The sequence below is a fragment of the Balaenoptera physalus genome, assembly GCF_965194825.1.
Source record: "Balaenoptera physalus genome assembly, chromosome: 7".
In the NCBI taxonomy this organism is placed as follows: domain Eukaryota; kingdom Metazoa; phylum Chordata; class Mammalia; order Artiodactyla; family Balaenopteridae; genus Balaenoptera; species Balaenoptera physalus.
In genome coordinates this window covers 122,747,897-122,771,538 of record NC_138886.1, presented here as the reverse complement: position 1 = coordinate 122,771,538, position 23,642 = coordinate 122,747,897, and the positions used below count along the sequence as shown (strand labels likewise).

At 43.8% G+C, this 23,642-nt stretch overlaps 1 protein-coding gene across 2 annotated transcripts in view; it reads right to left on the bottom strand.

The window, feature by feature from the left end:
• Positions 1-22,021, bottom strand: part of SPOCK3 (SPARC (osteonectin), cwcv and kazal like domains proteoglycan 3) — a 450,312-nt gene extending 428,291 nt beyond the window's left edge. The window contains exons 1-2 of one of the 2 annotated variants that reach the window (XM_082468990.1): positions 17,731-22,021; positions 17,237-17,407 (exon numbers count right to left, since the gene is read on the bottom strand). In XM_082468990.1, the coding sequence (XP_082325116.1) occupies positions 17,237-17,407 (171 nt within the window). In that variant the 5' untranslated portion in view covers positions 17,731-22,021. The remainder of the gene's footprint in view (positions 1-17,236; positions 17,408-17,730) is intronic. The other variant, XM_082468989.1, reaches the window with a different exon arrangement.
• Positions 22,022-23,642: the final 1,621 nt, after the last annotated feature.

Sequence of the window (23,642 nt, the reverse complement as noted above, 5' to 3'; positions counted from 1 at the left end):
TGAGCTGGACCTGGGTAACTAGAGGTTCCTCACCCCCTCCCCTCTGTCCCCAATCACTGGAACACAGACTCTGCCCACAGTTCCCACCACAGGAGCCGTTCCAAGGATGCAGCCTTGAGAGAGTAACACGGTGTTGAGACCACTGGACTAAATACGCCGTGAGCCCAGATGAGGCTTCTGTATAAACTGTAAGACTCTGGCGGGTGGGTCTAGTGATCTACTCGTCCTGTGGCGCCCGAGTCAGTCCCCTTATTCATTACACCTGCTGCCTGCCCACCCAGAGGGTCTGCCTCGCTCTTTGGTCTCTCCCAGCCCTCCATACACGGGAGCCAGTTTCAGGTCTCACCCAGGGAACTTCTCAGGAGGTTTGTGAACCAACACAATTACAGATGAAACAGTCATGGTTTTAATACAACTTAACTATCTTGTATTATAAACCCCAGACCCTGAAAGCATAAGAAAGTAAGCACTGTATTTCTGAATCTTTAAGATTTTTTTCAAAAGAGCACTGAGTACAAAATTCCATATCACGATGTGAATTAGCAGTCACCATAAAAGATGGTAAACTTTAAGATGACATTTCATCACGTGGGTTTTTGGTCATTAACTGCACTGTCACAAGACTGCAGGATTCAGATCTGTGAAGTTTTATTATAATGATAATCAACACCTTGATCCTACACTACTCTACTATAAAATGACATGGGAATATTCCAGCAATTGGAACACATGATTTGATTTCAAACTATGCTCTCAGAGGCCTCATTTCTGCTTCAGATTTTACAGGTGTAGATGCCACCTCCATGGCAGTTGGCTGAGGATGCCGTCAAGATGAAAATTTAGAAACCGCTTAAGGAAATAGCCAAACCACTCAACAGCTAGTGGAGATAATTCCTGGTTTGGGTCTTGTATGAGTTGTTATTACTGTTTTTATATAGTTTAAAGAATAAAATGTCCACAAACAGTAGTTGTTACTATCCTTCTTAAGCAACTTTAACCTATGTTATAGATTATAAGTCCGTCTTCCTTCAGTAATTTAGAGTCTCCAGAGTTGAATGCTGAACACTATAGGATTACATGTAGGAAGAAGAAAGTTTATGTGAGAAGTTGTCATTTCGACTGCATTTAGGATAATTAAAAATTATAGTTTTCTTAATTCACATGATTAAACTTCAGGCTACAAAATATATCTCAGGGCACTTGTGTCTTTTCGAGAGGTGTTTTCCAAATGGTTGCTCTTAACATTATATTTTTATTACAAAATCAGGTTAAGAAGTTTCCTTTCAACAGATGCTCTTCCAGAAAAGAAGAAGAAAGCTATAAATTTCCCTCTGCTCCACTGTTACATACAGTGAAGGAACCGATCCTCTGAGTTTTAAGGGCACTTTACGATGTTTCTTCTTTCTTAGGATTCTCATGTTTAGAGAGTTTGAGTTTAAACAAAGAGAGTAAGGGAAAATCCTTTTTCTAGCTTTGAAACCTTGACTTGGGGCGGCTAACTTCTGTGGCAACGTTTGGCAAAAATCCAGCAGCCTACTGTTGACATTTTCCTAGTCGTCATAGAACAGGAGGTGCAAGAACGTGTACGACATGGAAACCCTTACTAACATTCTTTCTTTTGTTTTGTTTTTAAATATAGTTCAAACTTGATGGCAAAAAGCAACACCGTTCTTATAAAACAAACGAGAGCTTAAATGCAGAAGTCAGATATTTAAGAAAGACTGTCTAAGGAATTGGGAAGGAAGCCAAGTTCCATGATGACACGCGCACTAAAACCCTGGGAAAAGATAAAATAAAATGCTGTAGCATCAACTACTAGTATCCACCTGGGCTCTGAGCTCTGCGTTAACCGTGACTTTCCACACCTGAGTGGAAGGGCCGCGGGCCCGCCCACGTGCCCCGTGTCCCCCCGTTTCATGAGCCCCCTTCTGCGGCCTGCGGAGCGACGGCACTGCCCCGCCGCCAACACCAGCCTCGCCAGGCGCGGGAAGAGGGAGGCTGCATCCAACTGTGGAGAGTGGGGAGGGGTTAGGACACACTGGCACAAAAAATGAGAACTGTCAGGGGAGAGATGAGAAGCCGGGCAAAGGCCCCCTGTGCAGATGTTCAGGTGAGAACCGCCCAGAGAGAGGAGGGATGCTGGCCCGGCTGGGGTGTGGGTGCCTGAGACAGAAAACAGGGAAGAGAAGCAGGTGATGAAGGGCCTCGGATGTCAGTGGGGCTGACATTTGAGCAGCAGCTCCCGGTGAGACCTGTCTGTCCCCAGGAGGGTCCCGGCTGTCCACGGTGACCTCATGCGGAGATGCTACCTGGAGGGACTTCCCCCCACCAGAACCTGCCTACAGCCCCGAGGCCTCAGAGACCTGGTTCCATCAGCAGGAAGCAGTGTCCCTGTGGCTGGTACCGTCTCTCCCCGAGGCTGAGCTCCACTGAAATGACGAGTGGGCCGGGTGAGCCCCGGCCTGAAGAGGAATTTCTGCCATCCACCTGCTGCAGAACCTCAGACCAGCCTCGGAAGCGACCACTGTCTCTCTCCTGAGCTGTTTCTCTCGCTCACGTCAGAGTCCATCTGATGAACGATCTTCCTCCAAGTACGTTTTACGATTGCAAACAGCGAACCTCAACCCTAACAGGTGTAGGAATCACACAGTATCCCTCCAAGATGACTCCACACCTACACGAACTGATCCGTTACGTGGAGATGCCACAGTTTTTCTCGTGGAGGGCAGTTTACAGCTGCAGCCAAATGTAGTCCTGCTCTGTCATAAGTGAAAGGATGAACAGGAGTTTCCAACAGAGGAGCAAAAAGATCCAAGCTGTACTTTGGGAGAAATTAGTGTACTGATAAAGCGTTAGATGCTGTAGGCAAAGAAGAGCCTAGAAACACGGAAGCCATCCATCCACAAGACTAGCCCAGGTGGAAGGGGGGGATCCCAGCCAAGGATGAGAGAAGACCTTGAGGGACCTTGCAGGTGAGCTGGTGGGGACAGTGCGGGAGGACAGGGACCCACACACTTCAGTAAATATTGCCCTGAAACTCTGAGGGCCTTAGGAAAATCTCTGCCCAGCTGGAAGCTGAAGCCTGTCCTAAGCTCCGCAGAAATGGCTACATTGATATTGCGACATCAATACTGCTAAACCCCTGTAAAAATTAAACCGTACAAGTGTCATCATACCATCAAGGAGAAAGTTCTTTAAATTTATAGTTTAATTCAAATTAAAAAAAAGTTAAACCCAAGAACTACAATAAAAAAAGGTTTTTATTCAACCACAAATACAAATCAGAAACACTGCAGTCTAATCCAACAACAAAAAAAGTGAAAATTATTTATTCAAGTTCAACAATTAAGAACAAATGGGTTTTAAGACCCACCTATACCTAGAACTACCTACTACTTACAAGGATTACTGCTCACAGAGAACTTATTTTTGGAGTCCAAGGTGACAGCTATGGAGTAAGGAAACTTGAGAGCCATTCAGGGCACACACACAGGCAGACCAATTAGAAGTCAGCGAAGAGCTTTCAGCTCAGAAAATGATTATGTGAACAGGAACACACATGTCCCAGAGCCCCATGGTCGTCGGCTTCGACCTAGACGACATCTGTTGCTTTACTCTTCCTCTGATCTGGGTACCACGTGAGGGAACCACACCTGAGACCAGCATGAGCAGGGGACCAGCAGGAGAGGTGCCTTTGACACCTGTGACTGTGGTGACCCAGCCTCCCAAACCACAAGTCAGACCAGCAGCACGTGTAAATAAAGAGGCCCTCAGTCAAAGAATAAACACAAGGCTGTCGGCAGCAAAGGCCAGCTGGCTTTCGGCTACTCAGCCAACAAAGCAGTTCTGAAACTGGATTTCCAGATCCCACCACCTGACCTATAAGCTGTGGCGGTTCTCAGTGATATTCAAAACTGGATGCATGGCAAACGTTCAAAATGCATCCCCCCCCCCCAAATACTTCCTATTCGCGAGATGTCTTCTCCTATCTTGACTATTAATTTGCTATCCGAATTAAACACGTCATTCCCCATTGGCAATTTTCCCATGTTTTAAATTTTTTTACTTAGGAAAATATGTGAAATAAAAAAATAACAGAAAGCATTCAACTCTGAAACAAACGATTTTCAGCGACAACACTAGCAAGCCAAGCAGGCGTGTGTCATCAACATGAAATTCTGAGGATAACGTGACCAACGTGATGGTCGGCCTAAAAACATGACTTTCCCTGGGGGTGACTTTCAAATGCCACAGCTTCCAAACCAGCAGCGCCCCCGTCACCAGCACGGAGTGTGCCCTTGATTCACATAGTTTCAGGAAGTCCAACAGTCCTTTAAAATGATAAAGTGTTTAACATCTGAACTCCAAGAAATTATGTTTCATGTCAAAGAAACATTTTGCAGGTCATGCGAAGGTAGTGCTTGTTGATACGATGTTCCAGAAAAGCTGTGCCTCAGGGAATGTTCATTGAGTTGAATGTGACTGCCCGGGGACTTGGGGGAGAAGACCAGATGTCACCAGGACGGTCCTACTGGAAGACTATAACTTCACCCTACACTGTACGCTACAGAAGGCCTAGAAATATCCCCATGTTCTAAAACTGCTCTTCAGCAGATGCTAATACCATGTGTCCAGGCAACTAGCAAGCCCATATTTCAGACGTTTGAGACGATCCTGCCTAGAAAGCCCCACGTAAATATTTTGAAAGTCATGGAGTAAGCTGGTGATAGAACAGTCAAAATGAGCTGTGATTAAGGGACCATCAAATTACTATTTTAGGAGCTAGAGCTAGTAAGCATTTTACCAGATTCAGGAAGCTAATGGCCTGCAATGTTTTATCTATTTGGGGACACAATTAGATTAAGTTGTTGCATTTCTGGCCCTCTTCCTTCTTTTATTTCTGCTAAATAATGGGCTTTTCCTTATGCTAAGAGTAAAAAACCCACAGAATTATCTGGAACACGCAACACATACCAAAATAACTACAAAATATAGAAATTATTAAATTTTAAGTCACTCATATTTTCTTCAGTATGGCAGCTAATTAATTTTGCTCATTACAAAACTCTAAAAGCAGAGAATTCGTGTTCAATGAAACAGTTCATACTGAATAACGTCAATGAAATTCTAGATGGAGAAGTCTCCAAACAGAAGTAGACAACAAAAGTATTTTAAAAGCAAGACATGCTCTAACCTATCTTAAATACGATGCAATTTCACTTTTTAAAAAATCAACGGTGTTCCATCAATCTTTGATATTCAACATGGGAAATATAGAAAAATAAGTGATCTACCATGGACAGAACTTTGGCAGGCTGTGTCAGCACCCATTCAACAGCGATCACACTTACAGGCGTAGGTGTTGACTGTATGCAATAAAAATTTCTGGATTTCTAGTCTAAAATTGTAAGACATAATTCCTTTTCCACTTTCTTGACTTTGAAAATAAATCCGCAACTGTAGCAGGTGGAATGCAGGCACAGTGGTGCAGAGTGGTTCCCAAAGATGCTACAGGTGTCGTCAGAAGCCCAGTCACAGCCACGTAAGGACACATTAGTGTTCCTTTTCACAGCACTCCTGCCCACCGAAGATATATTCAGAACCGCACTGGGATATCGAAAAAATTCATTACTAAGTAAAAATGCTGGTACTATGCATGGTCACATGTACTATGCCTGTCCGGATAAACGCCGTTCTACTGGAAGTCTTCTATTGTAGCGTCAAGATGAAATGGTCAAGCTATAGTAATATCACTGTAACTCTGTATAAGAGACACTCCCTCCATAATTGTAATAAAAATGCCAAGTCTTTATCAATTTATTGCTTTAGCAGACAAGAACCAAAAAGATGGTGATTGTGACCATTTAAAAGGACCCAACATAACATTTCAAATGAAAAAAAAAAAAACTAATTTGAGTTGCTTTGCTTGTAATTACTCATTGAAAGTGGTCAACTGTTAATAAATAAGAAACAGACAAATAAACATGATCTTTAGAGCTAGTAATCTCACTAATCTTAAGCAGGTTAATTAAGCTTGTTGAAACTAAGTCTTCCCCATTTGTAAAACATATATCAATAATGTCTACTTTTTAGGTTGGTAAAAAAAAATAATAAAAATGGGCAAAGGACTTGAATAGACATTTCTCCAGAGGTGACATACAAATGGCCAATGGGTACACGAAAAGATGCTCAACATCACTAATCATGGGGTAAATGCAAATCAAAACTTCAGTGAGATACCACCTCATACCTGTTAGTATGGGTATCATCAAAAACCAGAAACAAGTGTTGGTAAGGATGTGGAGAAACTGGAACCCTTGTGCACTGTTGGTGGGAAAGTAAATTGGTGCAGTCACTATGGAGAACAATATGGAGGTTCCTAGAAAATTTTTAAATAGAACTACCATATGAGCCAGCAATCCCAATTCTGAGTATATATCCAAAGAATTGAAAGCAGGATCCTGAAGACATATTTGCACACCTATGTTCATGGCGGTCTTTTTCTACAGCCAAGAGGTGAAAGTGATCCAAGTGTCCATCCATGGATGAACGGATAAACAAATGTGTGTGGTGTATACACACAATGGAATATCATTCGGCTTTAAAAAGGAAGGAAATCCTGCCATTTGCAACAACATGGATAAACTTTGAGGGCATTATGCTCAGTAAAATAGTCAATCACAAAAAGACAAATCCTGTATGATTCTACTTACATGAGACGCCTAAAGTCGTCAAATTAATATAAGCAGAAAGTAGATGGGTGATGGCCAAAGGCTGTGGGAGGGGAACAGGAGTTGTTTACCAGGTGCAGTTTCAGTTTTGCAACATGAAAAAGCTCTAGAGATGGTTGTACAACAACGTGGATACACTTTACGCTACTATACTATACACTGAAAAATGGAAAATATGGTAAATGCTATATTATGTGTTTTTTACTACAATTAAAAATATTTTTTAAAGATTCTACTAAATGTAATAATATGCTTAATATGTCTGGTACCTAACAGACACCCAAAAATAGTAATTATAGGCCAAGAAGCATCATAACGCAGTGAGAGATCCAAAATGTCAGGACTGGGGAAGTCCTGACTGGTCCTTGTGAGCCCTGTGACCCAGAAGGAAAAAGGTCGAGGTCAAGGCAAACAGCTCACTGGAAATAATAAAAATCCCTTCCGTGGGCACAGGGAGTATTTCCAAGAAACACTGAGATGGCTGAAACAGACCCAGGAGTGGCCTGTATCTTCCTCCCTGTACCCGCCTGGCCTCCTTCCTCTCAGCAGCCCTCCCGCCCCCGTGATAAGCTGACATCCCGGCTGCCCTTGGAGAAGGGAGGGGAGCCGTGTCCCTCACTCCTGACCTGTGGGACAGTCCCACCTGGCCACCTGCAGTCCTTGCCAGCACAAGCTGTGTGTCCTCCACTCTCTCAAGTCCCTCCTGCTGGACAGAAAGTGGCCATTGATGGAGACCCGAGAGGATGACTGAATCCCAGGCCTGGACCACCCGCTTCCTGAGGGCCGGTTACACGGTGGGGAGGTGAAATCCTATCTGCACCCAGGCACTCAGATTCAGTCCCCTTAGGCAGGAACCCAACACATCGCTACCTGAAACACCAGCAATTGTAAGTGAGGCAGAAGTGACGGAAATGAATACATCTGGACGCGCCGCGAGCTGCCCGGACTCAGGTGCACATCTGTGAATGGAAGTGCAGGAGTCAAGTAAGAGAGGGGGGACACTGGGTTTGATATTACCTAGCGGGCAGCAAAACACCTCTAAAGGCTTTAGAGCAACAGTGTTCTGTGGTCGAAGAGAAACTGCAGAAGAAGTAGAGGGATGGGCAGAGGGGATACAGCCCACGGTCGAGTGGACACGGTCACAGTGGCCCGGCACGCCCACCTGGGCACACTGTGGACCGATGGGCGAAGGCAGTTTAGGATTTGACACCTGACATTTTATAACAATTAAATATTCATTCAAATTACAAAACTGGGTTGGAGGGGGGGTGGCCAGAAAGGGAAATGGTCCCTACAAAGCACACAGATGTGAAAGGCTTTCCTCGCGACCGGGCAGGCGGCAGGTGAATCTCACATAGGGCTCCTTCATGGTCAGCGTTATCTAATCCTCACTCCCAGCTGGTCCCTGTGCGGGTGCCCGTGAACTGCAGGGGTGTGGGGTGGAGAGAGCACAGTCTACTGTGGTACAGAGCTCACAGCCCAACAGGGCAGGGAAATCTGTAAGCTAACAGAAGTAGAAAGAGCTGAAAAGATTAAAGGATGTTCATAGACGGGAAGACGCATGTCAATATTCCAGGAGCGTATGGGACTTGGATAGTGAGAAGACTCACAGATTACTTTAAAAAATAAATACAGAAAATAAAATAAAAGAATTCTGGAGAGTTTGGGGGGAGGGGGGAGGGAGAAGAAAAAAAAAAAAAGAATTCTGGCCCAGATTATGAAAACTAAAGTTGTATAAGAACAGAAAATGTTACTCTGAGTCAGAGGCCTGAGATGTAAAAGCAGTCTTACATGGAAACAACCTAAATGTCCATCGGCAGATAAATGGATAAAGAAGATGTGGTGCATATATACAATGGAATATTACTGAGCCATAAAAAAAAAAATGAAATAATGCCATTTGCAGCAACATGGATGGACCTGGAGATTATCATACTAAGTGAAGTAATTCAGAGAAAGACAAATATCATATGATATCACTTATGTGTGGAATCCAAAATATGACACAAATGAACTTATCTACGAAGCAGAAACAGACTCACAGACATAGAGAACAGACTTATGGTTGCCAATGGGGAGGGGGTGGGGAAGGGGCGGAGTGGGAGTTTGGGATTAGCAGATGTAAGCTATTACATATATTCAATAGGATGGATAAACAACAAGGTTATACTGTAGAGCACAGAGAACTATATCCAATATCCTGTGATAAACCATAATATAAAAGAATATATACGTATGTATAACTGAATCAATTTGCTGTACAGCAGAAATTAACATTGTAAATCAACTATACTTCAATAGAAAAATAAAATAAAAGCAGTCTTATTCTAAGAGCAGGAGAATAAATGCTTTATAGCAGTGCTTGCTGTTCCTTTTGTATATCTAGCTAAAAGTTTATAAAAGTATATCTAGCATATAACCCCCAACAAGCTGACTTCCCGTAAGAACCAGGAAAGCACACAGGGACCACATACGTAACAGCAAACGAGATCACGTTCTCAATTCATGAGATGCGGAGAACTTAACCAGAAAAAAAAACCACTGATCCATGTCTTAACATTTTAGGGGGACTGTCTGCTTTCTAATTAACATATAAAAATAATATCTATCATACAATATACCAACACCTTGGTTTTCTGATTATTTAATCTGTCACCTATTTGAAGAGGCACACACACACAGGTAAACCATATATACAACATGTATACATTTATGCACAGATCTGTATGTTCATACGTATACACATACAGAACATGTATTCACACACACATACAGAGTAACTTATTTCTCAGTCCTCTTAGTTACACTTTCCTAATAATTCACTAGAAGTTATGAGAGCTGGAGAGTTAAAGTGTTACCCACGCCCCTAACTTCTATCTGTCAGAACGAAGCCAGGGCAAATCGACTAAATTTTGTACTCAGTTCAGGCCTCCTGATGGGGTCTGACAATGCGGTGTCAGCTCCACCCAGGTGCCCCTCTGCAGAAACGGCAGATCCCTGGGCATCGTCTGACCTGCCTTCCTCATATGATGCTGACTTGACTAAACCAACACTACACCCTGACACCCTGGTGAGTATGGGGGCGGGGGGGGGGGGCGGGTAGTGATAAGAAACACGGATGTGGAGACTGTACAAAACCAGTGCTTAACCAGGGCCATGGCTTAACCAGGGCCATGGCTTAACCAGGGAGATGGCTTAACCAGGGCCATGGCTTAACCAAGGCCATGGCTTAACCAGGGCCAGGGCTTAACCAGGGCCATGGCTTAACCAGGGAGATGGCTTAACCAGGGCCAGGGCTTAACCAAGGTCATGGCTTAACCAGGGCCAGGGCTTAACCAGGGCCAGTGCTTAACCAGGGCGATGGCTTAACCAGGGCGATGGCTTAACCAGGGCGATGGCTTAACCAGGGCCAGGGCTTAACCACGGCCATGACTTAACTAGGGCCAGGGCTTACCCAGGGCCATGGCTTACCTAGGACCCTGATGACCAGGAGAGGTCAGGGTGCTGCATGGGGATGGCCCCTTGCTGCTGAGGCCACTCACTGGCCCATGGCCTTTAAAGCCTGTTGCTTCCTTTAGGAGGTCAACCGCCTGTCTCTCTAGTAAACCCCCTGATTTCAACAATATGAACAACAGTCCAAGATAAAAAAAACACCTCATGCTATAGTCTTCACCAGCTCTGATCTGCAAATACGGACACTGTCTACAAAGGCTGCTACGGATTTGGAGTTTTAAACACACTGTGGCCCACTGTCATCAAAAGATTAAAAGACGGAGAGAAAAACAATCGTGAAAATGCAAGGAATTAACTGTGAAGAATTCCCAAGAAGACCCCATGTTCTCAACTGTGATAAAACATAATAGTGTCACATTTTAAAATGTGGTTTCATAGTGAGAAGCACTAAAAATATACTTTAAAAAAAAATCCGAATTGGATATCCACTATTGAGAAAGTATTCCTGAACAGAGAGAATAATGGTCTAATGTGTTAAATTTCCCCAAATTGTTATTAATTGTTTAATTTTATTTTTGGTGCATATTGTTGAAAAGCAAAGTAATACAAGTCTTGCCTACTATTAAAGTACCACAAAAGGGGTCATTTCACAAGACATATGAATATGAGATCATCACACCATACACCTTAAGTATATACAATTGTATTTGTCAATTATATCTCAGTAAAAAAGGAGCCTCAGTTTTGAGGGGATGCCAGGTAGTCAGGACACACAGCCAGGGCCCTTTGTAAACCTAAGAAATGCACTGAGAGGGTTCTTTTAAAGATTTCCATTGTCTGAACTGTAATGCCTTTTATTTTTATTTTTACTTTTTTTAACATCTTTATTGGAGTATAATTGCTTTACATTGTTGAGTCAGTTTCTGCTGTATAACAAAGTGAATCAGCTATACATATACATATATCCCCATATCCCATCCCTCTTGTGTCTCCCTCCCACCCTCCCTATCCCACCCGTCTAGGTGGTCACAAAGCACCGAGCTGATCTCCCTGTGCTATGCAGCTGCTTCCCACTAGCTATTTTACATTTGGTAGTACATGTAAGTCCATGCCACTCTCTCACTTGGTCCCAGCTTACCCTTCCCCCTCCCAGTGTCCTCAAGTCCATTCTCTACGTCTGCGTCTTTATTCCTGTCCTGCCCCTAGGTTCGTCAGAACCATTTTATTTTTTTTTTTAGATTCCATATATATGTGTTAGCATACAAGGTGAAGTAAGTCAGAAAGAGAAAAACAAATACCGTATGTAATGCCTTTTAAATCAAGAGTCCTTTCCTTGTAGTAGGCACAGAAACCATCCTATTTACTTTCTAACAGCTGTGTCCCAGTTAACAGATGCCGGGGTTGGGGGGTGCTTTATTCCTCAGCAGCCACTAAGGACGTGGAAACATCCCTCCCCATCAGCCTTCTCTCTCAAATAATCTGTACGCTCGAACCCCAACTCAAGTGAAAAGGGAAAGAAAAAGAAAAAGGAAGTTCATAGGAGTTTGGGATTAGCAGATGTAAACTATTATAGAGAATACATAAACAACAAGGTCCTCCTGTAGAGCACAGGGAACCACTGATATACTCAATATTCTGTGATAAACAACGGAAAAGAATAAGACCATATATACATACATACACACACATATAACTGAATCAATTTGCTGCACACCAGAAATTAGCACAACATTGTAAATCAGGTATACTTCAATAAAATTTAAAAAAAAAAAGAAGTCCATAAGTGTTTACTTACTATTCAGTATATCCAAATCAGGCATTTTTAAAAGACCAACTTATAATTTGAGTGCCTCTGAGACACTTCGACCTATATTTTACATTTTCACAACATTTCACATGTCCCTTAATTTACGTTAAGGTTGCATTTTTAAAGTTAAATTGTAAAACTTTACTACCTACTGCTTCCGATACATCTAAAGAGTATTAAAAATTACTCAAGGAACAAATGTAACTGAAGTTGATTTCAGGTTTTGCAACACAAATGGTAACCCCTTCTTAAAACAGTGTTTGTTTTTTGAGGTGATGGAGTTGTGGTTATGATTTTTTTTTTTTACTCTACTTTTTTATTTTTTTAATTTTATTTTGGCTCTGTTGGGTCTTCATTGCTGTGCGCGAGCTTCCTCTAGTTGTGGCTCACGGGCTCTAGAGCGCAGGCTCAGTAGTTGTGGCACACGGGCTTAGTTGCTCCGCGGCATGGGGGATCTTCCTGGACCAGGGCTTGAACCTGTGTCCGCTGCATTGGCAGGCGGATTCTTAACCACTGCGCCACCAGGAAAGCCCCTTAAGACTCTACTTCTGTAGAGCAGTTTTAGGTTCACAGAAAAACTGAGAGGAAGCTACCGAGATTTCTCATATACGCACTGCCCACACGTGCATGAATTTCCCTTGTCACCCTCCCCACCAGATGGGACCTTTGTTACAATGTTACAATTGATCCCACTACAGGACACATCACAGTTACCCAAAGTCCATGGTTTACCTTAGGGCTCACCCTTGGGCTTGGACAAACGTACAGTGACATGTATCTACCATCTTACTATCATACAGACTATTTTCACTGCTCAAAAAGTCCTCTGTGGTGCATGTATCTTTTCAAATTATAGTTTTCTCTGGATATATGCCCAGGAGTAGGATCGCTGGATTATATGGTAACGCTACTTGTAGTTTTTTAAGGAACCCCCATACTGTACATATCTGAAGAAAACGAAAACACTAATTCCAAAAGATACACACACCCAAATGTTCACAGCAGCATTATTCACAATAGCCAAGACATGGAAGCAACCTAAATGTCAATGGACAGAGGACTGGATAAAGAAGATGTGGTACATATATACAAATGGAATACTACTCAGCCATAAAAAAGGAATGAAATAATGCCACTTGCAGAACATGGATGGACCTAGAGATTATCATACTGAGTGAAGTAAGTCAGACAGAGAAAGACAAGTATCATCTGATATCACTTATATGTGGAATGTAAAAAAAAATGATACAAATGAACTTATTTACCAAACAGAAACAGACTCACTCACAGACATAGAAAACAAACTTATGGTTACCAAAGGGGAAAGGTTGGTGGAAGGGATAAATTAGGAGTTTGGGATTAAAATATACATACCACTATATATAAAATAATCAACAAGGACCTACTGTAGAGCACAGTGAACTATACTCAGTATCTTGTGTGTGTGTGTGTGTATATATATATATATATATATACACACACACACATACATACATATATCTTGTATATATATATAACTGAATCACTTTATTGTAGATCTGAAACTAACACAACATTGTAAATCAACTATATTTCTGAAAAAATTTTTTTAAAGTATCTTGGATTAAAAAAATAGATTTCTCTGTGATCCACCTATTCATCCCTACCTCTTCCCCCTACCCACCACTCCCAGGTATTTTTATTGAAAAAGAAATGTAACCTAGAAGCATTTGAATTTCAATTTAAGGACAGAATTCTGATTTGATTATGAGTTATTTAAAATTAGCATGACCAACACTGCCACTTTTGCTAGATTTTTATTGTACTGCTGCCAACATACAGTATCCCTTCCATCATTCCTAATTAGTATATGTCCTCCAGTGAAATCAATAATATAAAAGGTTGATGGTAGTATTATATAATTCACTGCCGATTTATTGGTTTCCAAATTCCATACTCATTTATTACATGATAGAGTATAGTTTAATTGACTTATAAATCATAAATGTTTGAAATATATAATATATAAACCATGTGATTCATGGTATAGACTGATGTATATATTCATGTTTGCAAAAACAGGGTGAGGGGGTCTCTACCCTGTACCTGGTGAAGGTCATAGTATTCCCACAGTTCCCCCACTGAGGAGTCTTGGGTTCTGGATTTTATCACCACTCAACAGAACTAAAAAAGCAGAACATGCCATGCAACCAGTGTATCTACTTAACATACCCTGAGGTTGAGAGTTTTTTGTCTGCTTTATTTCAACATCTCATCATTATACCCTGAATAGGCTGGCTCAATCTACCACACTTCTTTTAAAATGTGCTGACCTCTTTCTATCTTCAAGTTAAACTTTTATTTTTCCTAAAACATGGAGACTAGAACCTCTACAGGAATTTTATACCAATAACCAAATATAATATATCCTTTTGATCTTCAAAAGCATAAAAGTTCTCTGTGTCTATACGTCATTTTGGACACTTTAAAAGGGCAACAAAACTTTATTCAAAGAGCGCTGGTAGTACAGGGTATAGAGTGGTCAAAAGTACTTGAAGCTTCTCCTATGTTAATACTTACTCACCGTAAGCTGTCCTGCGGTTTTCTTATTCCTCTGGGATTCATCCTAAGGAAACTGGGAAGATGAACTCCTCCTTCACCACTGAGTCATCCATGACCCTGTTCTTCTGTTCACCTGCTCCCACAGAACATTTCCTGCCCATGGTCCTTATTTCTAAAGCTTTATTACATAAAACAATTTATATTATATAAAACCTACTTAAAGACTACATTTATTTTAAAAATCATTCAATTAAAATAGAATGATTAATTGTATTCTCAAATATTATTCAAAATAGTTTTCAAATATTATTCGAAAGAAGATGTATTTCCAACTTTCATTCAGGAGTTACTTCTAAAATAATGGTAACTGTGTAAAATAGCCACAAGAAGGTAAGAATTCATGTCAGCATCAATTATGCTAAGAAATCTCAAAGCTTTTTTTCTACATGAAAGTAATTATGTTTTAATGGGAGAAAAGCACTAAACAGAAGTACTTCAGTCAAACTGTTTCCAAAAGAAGAGGTTCAGATTTCCTTGTTCCTCTGCCTTTGTACAAACTGAGTATGCAACGCCATTACTTAAGATATCAGAGCTGAGGCAGAACATTTAAAGGGAGATCCGCGCAGTACAGACTTGTTTCAAGCAATGCCTCCTAACCATGTGTTCCCAGTTTAAAATGAACCAACCAATAAACAACATTATGAAAAAGATAAAAAGAAATTATCAAGCTAACAATTCCCCCAAACGTAAAGAAAATATGTAAATTGCCAGTGGGGTAGGTGGTCTAAATAAGGATATAGTGTGCATTCTGCATTAAGACATCACACTGTCAGCACACCTTTTATCATGTTAACAATAAGCTACAGGTGGTTCAAGGGGGAACAATCACTAATCTCCTGCCTGCTCTCCAGAAGCCATCCACAAAATTTAACTGTCTTACTAAAACGGTAAGCCTAAAACCTTGCAGAAGTTTTTCAAATAAATCCTTATTACATTTGCATGTATATTTGCATGTACTTCAAACAGATGTTTGCTAAAAAAAAAAAAAAACTCAGTAAATCCTTTACTTAAATTTAACATATAATTTTGATGGATTTTGCCCCTGAGATCACATAAGAATAATTGCAAACACGGTAGCAATACAATAGTCTACTTGGTCTCCGTAGAAGCTGGCTGCAGGAATCCTGGAATATTTAATCCTTCCAGGCCACTCAGCTTTCTCAGTCGTTTAAATCAAGCACATTTACAAACTGTCCGAGTATAGACTGGTTTGCTCTTAATAATTCAATAAAGTAATTTGAATCAAGTCAGAGAATACTAAGATATTCAAGATTTAAAATATGTTTTAGAGAAGGAAGCATAAAATCCATTTTTTAAAGATTTTTAAAGCAGCCATTCAGCAACGAAATGTCGTAATAGGAAGCATTATTCAAATAGTTACAAATGTTCAACCCAAATGAAGGCAGGATGAACAGAAAATTTCCCCTAGGTTTAGAAATATCTCATTCGCCTGCTGGCCTTTTGGATCGTATTCGACACCAGCATCAACTTGAATAAAACAGGAGTGTAAGGGGCTCGCCGGTGAAAGGAATTTTACTCATCAGTAAAATGTTGCTTAGGCTTCACTCACGGGCATGTAAGACAGAGCCCTGTTAAATGCGACCATCACCGTTTTCCACCACCTATACGCAGGCCTATTATCAATGAGATTATACGTCGAATTTTAAAGTAAAAATGAGCGTTTCTGGCGGAATCCGGCTGCCAGAATCGTCTCCACGTTGGGCTCGGCTTGTCAGCCACTTCTTGTGAGGGGCGTTGCGAGCGGCTGGGGGTGAAGGGCCCAGGATGAAACTAGCCCGAGCTTCCACTCACTTTCCCAATTTCCCAAATCAGGACGGAGTGTGAGCCCGAGGGAGCAGATCCGCCTCTGCGCACGAGGCGCTGCGGGCGGGTCCAGAGGGTCCTCAGGTGTGCGGAGCGCGGCTGGCGTCTGCCAACCCGACCACAGAGGCTTAAGGGGGGCGGGGGGAGGGGCAGCCCCACCGGGACCACCGCGCCAACCCCGCGGCTCCGCTGCGTCCGCGTGCGGTGCACAGTGACCAGCGGATGGGCACTGACCAGCAGGTGCGGAGCGACCCGCGGTCGGGTCTCAGGTACAGGCTGCGTCTCGATAGCCCTCACCGTCCCTGAGGAAGCTCCCAGGTAGGATGCGGGACGTGAGGGGGGGGGGTGGGAGTCCACAGCTTAACCCTGTCACTGCCGCCCCGGCCGCCCACCCTCGCCGCGCAGTCTGCAATATCGTGATGGAGTGCAGGTCCTCGCCGGGTGCGGACGCTGACGCTCACCGGGGCCCCAGACACCCTCCGTCCCCGGGAGCGGGCGGGCGCCGACGAACCCACACCTTCCCGCTCCCGCCCCCCACGCCCCCGGGTGCGCCGCCAGCCGCGGGATCGAGCCCACCTCAGCGCAACGCCTCGCCAGCCCCCTGGCCGTGCCCGCCAGCGCCAGGCCCCGTGCAAAGTTGGGCAGGTGGCACTTTGCGAACCTTTGGGGGCGGGGAGAGGACCGTGGGGCACCCGGACCCCGGGGAGGCGACCCCCCAGCACGGCGCGGCCTCCAAGGCGCCCACTTCCCCCCCGCGCCCCAACCCGACCCCCACCCCGCCCCGGGCAGCGCGCTCGAGCGCGGGAAGGCGCCGACTTACGTCTCGGAATCGGTTCCACTGTCCGGCCTCCCGGTCGTACTGGGACACCGTGCTGAGCCATTGTTTGTCGTCCAGAAAATTGCCGCCGTCCGGCCGACCCGCGGCCGCCGCCAGAGCCTGCGCGCACCAGGCGGCCGCGCACACGCACAGCACGGCCGGCGCCCGGAGCATCTGTGGACGGAGAAAGCGGGGCCGAATCACACGAGGGCCCGAACCGCGCGTCTCGGCCGGGAGCGGGGTGGGGGCGGGAGGAGGTCCGGCGCCAACCCCGTGGGCCGCCCGGCCCCGCCGGACGCACTGGACACGCTCCCAGAGCCGCTCCCGGTTCCCGTGGCCACCGCCGCCCCGCGCGCCCGTGCCCACCCGCGGCCGCCGCTCGTCTCTGCGCGCCCCTCCCTCCTTCCTTCCCTCCCCCATCCACGCTCCCCTTCCCCGCCCCCCCTCCCCGGGACCCCTCCCCGACCCCTCTCCCGTCCCGCCTCCTCCGGGCCCACCTTCCTCCCCGGATCCGAGCTGCGGGCGCTCCGGATGCGACTCGGCTGGAGCGGAGGACGCGGCGCCCGCGCGGACCCGCATCCGCCTCCCGCCCCCTCCGCACCGGCTCCGGCGCGGCCGCCGACCGGCCTCGCTCCCGGGGGCGCGGGGCTCGGGGCGCGCTCGGCACCGGGACGCAAGCTGCACCGGGGCTCGCGGTCTCCCAGCTGCTGCCCTGCGGCTCCGCGCTGCGCGGCCGGAGAGGGACGCGAGCTGAGGACGACTCGGTGCGTCACCGTCCGGCTCCTCCGACTCCCCGCCCCGGGGGAAGCCGCCCGCGGGGCCTCGGGGATGCGCCGGAGTCCAGAAAATTTTAGCTACGTGTGCGTGAACTTCATGTTAAAGGGCGGAAGTTCTTTTCCTTTCCCTTCTTTTTTTAAGGAGAGAATCTTCACTACGTGGGGCGCGTGAGTCCGCCCCCATCCCTCACGTGCTGTACCTTATTCTCCTTTCATAAAAACGCCTTGGCTGCTGTAGTTTACGCTCTAGGACTTGAACCGAAAACTTAAAAGCCCAGTCTGTGTCTCCCTACTGCACCATGGAAGAGAGCTTTGAAACTCGTTTTGCCTTCCAAATCTGCATTTATGACAAAATACTCGGCTCCCTCTGGCTTCTCCACATATTCTAAATAAACTGGAAGGAAGTCAGTCATTGGCCTGCTGTGAGCTGACTCTGACGAAGACAGACTCTCCCACAGACTTAGATGATGTAGGTGAAGTGAACATTATATGCATATCAGGAGATCCACAGAGGCTGAAACACTGCGATCACGTTCTGTATCTCTGTGTGAATCATTAGAGATTATTTCAGCCGGAAGTCCATCTCCCGAAGCTGTGACCTTTGAAAATGTCCTGGAGCTTCTGAAACTTGAGGAGCTATTTGAATAACAGCTGTACCTTCTCACGTTCTCCGTTTCAATCTCATGTAACATTTGTGCAACATGTTTCAAACTATATTAAAATAGGAGTCAGACATGATTAATTAACACTGCTATTTTTTTTAAATACAGGATTTAAAAATGAATGTATAGTATGTAAAAATGAAAGAAAAAAATCTGCTATTTTTTAACTCAGAAAAATGTTTTTCCCACCATTTCCCCCTTTTCCACTCGAATGATAGCAAGGGGAGAAAAAAAAACCAGAATCTACAATTGTAATTCATAGATGCACCGATTGATGTCAACACGTTTCAGATAACTTCGAGAACACTGATGTGTACTAATTCTCCAGAGATGTGTGTTTGGGCCTCTACAGCTGGCCGTTAGTTTAGAATGTTCTAATTCCTGTGTACGACATCATTAGATCATCCTTCGGTCAGCCCTCTGCTATGGCCTCTTCCGGATGCCCTGTCCTTCAGCTGCCTGCACCCCAGCCTCACTGCTCTACTTCAAAATTGGAAGTACTTTACTCTCAATTCAATGAGAATATTTCAATATGTTTAAAAAACCTCATTCTTTTTAATTTAAATCTGATAGAAAAAGCACAGAAAGTGTGCTTTAGATGAAACTTGATGCACAGCAGAAGTAATTATTAAAAATGACCTTCCAGGGAATTCCCTGGTGGTCCAGTGGTTAGGACTCCGCTTCCACTACAGAGTCCCTGGGTTCGAGCCCTGGTCGGGGATTCCCACAAGCCGCACCACGTAGCCAAAAACAAAAACAAAACTTCCAACCTCTAAGAAAGATGTGTTATTTGCTACAGAATATTTGATTATTTGATGAGGGATAGTGCTACAAACTCTCCACCTTCAGAATCCATAGTGATCTGGATTTTAGCATGGTGATTGCCATCTGAAGCTAACATGATCACCTTTAGATGGATAGATATAGATACAGATATAGGTATATTCTTCATTTACCCAAAATGCATGTATCTCACTGCTGAACCTCAGATGTTCATAGAATCTCTTCATATCTAGCTGTCACTGGCAACCTCCAAAGATGCAGCCCCCCATGGACTGCTACCTACCAGTTGTAAAAATCTGTGGAAAAACTCACAGTGACAGTGGTACTTGTCTTGGGAGAAAAGCTTCCAACAGGGCATCAAGCTCCAGATCTGACAGTGAACAGGATTTACCAACAAAGTGCACGTTTGAAATGGTGTGAGTCCAAAGAGGTAGAACGAGCCTGTCTGCAGAGAGTTTGTGCTGGCCTGGTGCGGTCCAGCTCGCCTCCCCCGACTGGCAAAACTCCTGAACCCCAGCCTTCTTCCAAAGCCACAGGGAAGGTCACAGGGAAGTCCCTCGTCTTGCTCCCTATGTAACTGAATGTTTGGGTCTTTAAAGAGCCTGCTTTCAAAATTTAAATAATCCAGAGAGAATTCACACTTCCGTTAACACCCAGGTTATCATTTAACACCTCCATGGGGGTTAATAGAAAGCTTGCTGTAAGCAAAGCACCACAGGGGAGAAAAAGGAAGAGAATTAAGTACGCGGTGAGACATGGGAGGGGTAGCTGGGACCTTGCAAGTCAGAGTGGGGGGTCCAGAGAGGAGTAATTCACTGCCTGCTTCCCAGTTGTGTTGAGAACCAGTGTAGGAACAGGAAAGGCTAGAAAAGCAGAAGAGGGGTGAGGTGTTTGGTGGGGGCAGAGTAAGACACTGGTGCAGGACAGTACTGGACAGGGCTAGAGCTTGTTTTTGTGTTTCTGAACATGCTTTACAAAATCGGTCACAGCAAGACACAAGTCTTCAGATTCCCAGCCCCTTTCCTGTCACTTCTGTCACCTCATGCCAATTAATAACTCATATACATCATGAACAGCCAACATTGGGGTCACTCTGACCTTGAACTTGACCCAGAGGTCAAGTTTCTTTCTTACTTATTTCTTTATCCTTTTAACAATTCCTGTACTAAACATGAAGTTAATCCATCAACGAACACCTATTATAGAAGACACTTTGCTTGGAATTTTTTTTTTTGTATTAAGTCTATTTCTTCTCTAAGTTTTCTTACCCTCATTTTCAGACCTGCCACAATTCTAGAGAGAGAAATACTCAGTGTATAGTGACAACAGGTCTCTTTCTAACCACCTTTGAGATTGGGATCTCTGAAGACGTTGATGGAGCTCCATTTCTTCACACACACACACACACACACACACACACACACACAGAGCCATCTTTCATTAGTCACTTTCTTTCTCAGTTGCTGTAATAACCATCGTGAGGATGTACAGGAAAGGTCCGACTCATCGCGCATCTCCCTGTGCCAGGCACTTTACAGGATGCCCTTTCGTCTTTGCAGCCTGCCCGGGACCCTGTTGTTAGTAAATACACAGGAATGGTTGTGAGGGTCTGTGAACTTCTCCAGGGTGGTCGTGCTTCTCTGCTTCTAGGTCTTCTTTCTCTAGAGAAACTGCTGTTTTGATCTTTTGTTTATGTTCTTTTGTTCCTCTCCTGCCCCCATCTTTCCTCCCCCGCCTACTGTGCATTTCTTTTTTTTTTTTTGAATTTTATTTTATTTATTTTTTTATACAGCAGGTTCTTATTAGTCATCCATTTTATACATATTAGTGTATATATGTGAATCCCAATCTCCCAATTCATCCCACCACCACCACCACCCCCGCCACTTTTCCCCCTTGGTGTCCGTACATTTGTTCCCTACATCTGTGTCTGTATTTCTGCCCTGCAAACTGGTTCATCTGTACCATTTTTCTAGGTTCCACATATATGCGTTAATATACGATATTTGTTTTTCTCTTTCTGACTTACTTCACTCTGTATGACAATCTCTAGATCCATCCACGTCTCTACAAATGACCCAATTTCGTTCCTTTTTATGGCTGAGTAATATTCCATTGCATATATGTACCACATCTTCTTTATCCATTCTTCTGTCGATGGGCATTTAGGTTGCTTCCATGACCTGGCTATTGTAAATAGCGCAGCAATGAACATTGGGGTGCATGTATCTTTTTGAATTATGGTTTTTTTCTGGGTATATGCCCAGTAGTGGGATTGCTGGGTCGTATGGTAATTCTATTTTTAGTTTCTGTGTTTCAGTCAGAGCTGGGACACACCCTTACTCAGAGTCAGGGAAAGAGGTGACATGAAAGCAGGGAGCTCCCCTAGCGCCTTGGTCCCTGCCTCAAATGACCTTATCCCCTCGGACGCTGGGTCTCAGCAGCAGCAAGCCAGGAACCAGCAGGCAACCCACCTGATGGGCTGAGATGGGAATTGACCAAACTGCAGCTCTGTCTTTAGGAAAAAATGTGGTTTGCCAACCAAGCAAGTGTGGTTGCCTTTCTGTTACAGCCAGCTGCTGCAGACAAGGGGCCGTGGGGGTTAATGGGCTTTGCAGAGTGTCTGATGTCACCAGAGCCGTGGTTTAGTGTTAAGTGAGTTATCCTAAGGCCATGTCTGAAATATTACATTATAAGGCGAAGGAACCAATATCTGAGCTATAAAAGTCTACTGTCTAGAGTGATGCCTTATGCCATCTCCATCTATAAGCTTGAATTCAGCATATAAAAAAGAAGAAAAAATGAAGCAAAACCCTGGGTATTAAAAGTTCAGGACCAAATTAAAGACCTGCCAACACCATCCTGGAATCATGCCAAGAGGGGTCATTCTGTGTCCTCATCTCAGAATTTTATTTACTGAAACCATCTAAGTCTTATAAATCATCTGATCTTAATTTAATAGAAAGTAGCAATAATTTCTAAAATTTTCATTAGGGGCATCAAAAATAAATAAATTTTTTAAAAAACTAAAATGGAATTGCTAGGGTAGTATAACAGGCTTTGTTGTTGTTTGTTTGTTTTTAGAGACCAACCCCACTTAAACAAACTTGATAAACAGGCCCTCTTGTGATTTAACTTAAACATTCAGTAGATAAATTGACTTTAAAAGCTATAATAAATATGAAAAGCACATCAATCAGTTTAATTATGGTAATTCTTAAAAAGACATTTTTCAATATTTAAACCAGAGGGTGAATCTGATTAAATTACTGATTACTAAATTGATGGTACTGGAAAATGACCAATAAGGCAATTAAAATTTGTTTTTACTTTACGTTGAGATATAACTCTTGACATTTTTTTTAAATTTTTTTAAATGAACCTATTTAATCTTTTTTTTTTTTTATAAATTTATTTATTTATTTTTGGCTGTGTTGGGTCTTCGTTTCTGTGCTAGGGCTTTTCTCTAGTTGCGGCGAGCGGGGGCCACTCTTCATCACGGTGCGCGGGCCTTTCACTGTCGCGGCCTCTCGTTGCGAAGCACAGGCAGCAGACACGCAGGCTCAGCAGTTGTGGCTCACGGGCCCAGTTGCTCCGCAGCATGTGGGATCTTCCCAGACCAGGGCTCGAACCCGTGTCCCCTGCATCGGCAGGCAGACTCTCAACCACTGCGCCACCTGGGAAGCCCAACTCTTGACTATTTTTAAGAAAAATATTTAAAAATTTTAAAGAACATTAATTATAAATACATAAATTATACTGAGGGGTAAAAGGTACTGACACAAAAGTGTATAAAATAAAATGTATCAGAATGTTTAAACAATAAACTCTCTTTACACATAGGAACGTTCTTATACCAATGTTATTAAATTTAAAAACATGCAAATCAAAAAGGTTTTTAAAAATAATTCTGTCCTTGAGATTAATACAGATATGTTTTTAAAAGTTGTTTGACCTGCAGATTTATTAATATAGTAACCTTCATATAAGAATGTGTGTGGAGTGAATTTATTCTTTGACTCAGAATGTTATTTGCCCTAGGCTGTTACCTGACGCAAGTTCAAGTGCCCAGCATGGAGTGAGGCCAAACAAACCAAAACGTTGGAGTTTGGAGCAGAGAAAGGTTTATTGCCGAGCCATGCAAGGAGATGGCTGGCTGGTGCTTAAAAACCCCTGAACACCCTGAAA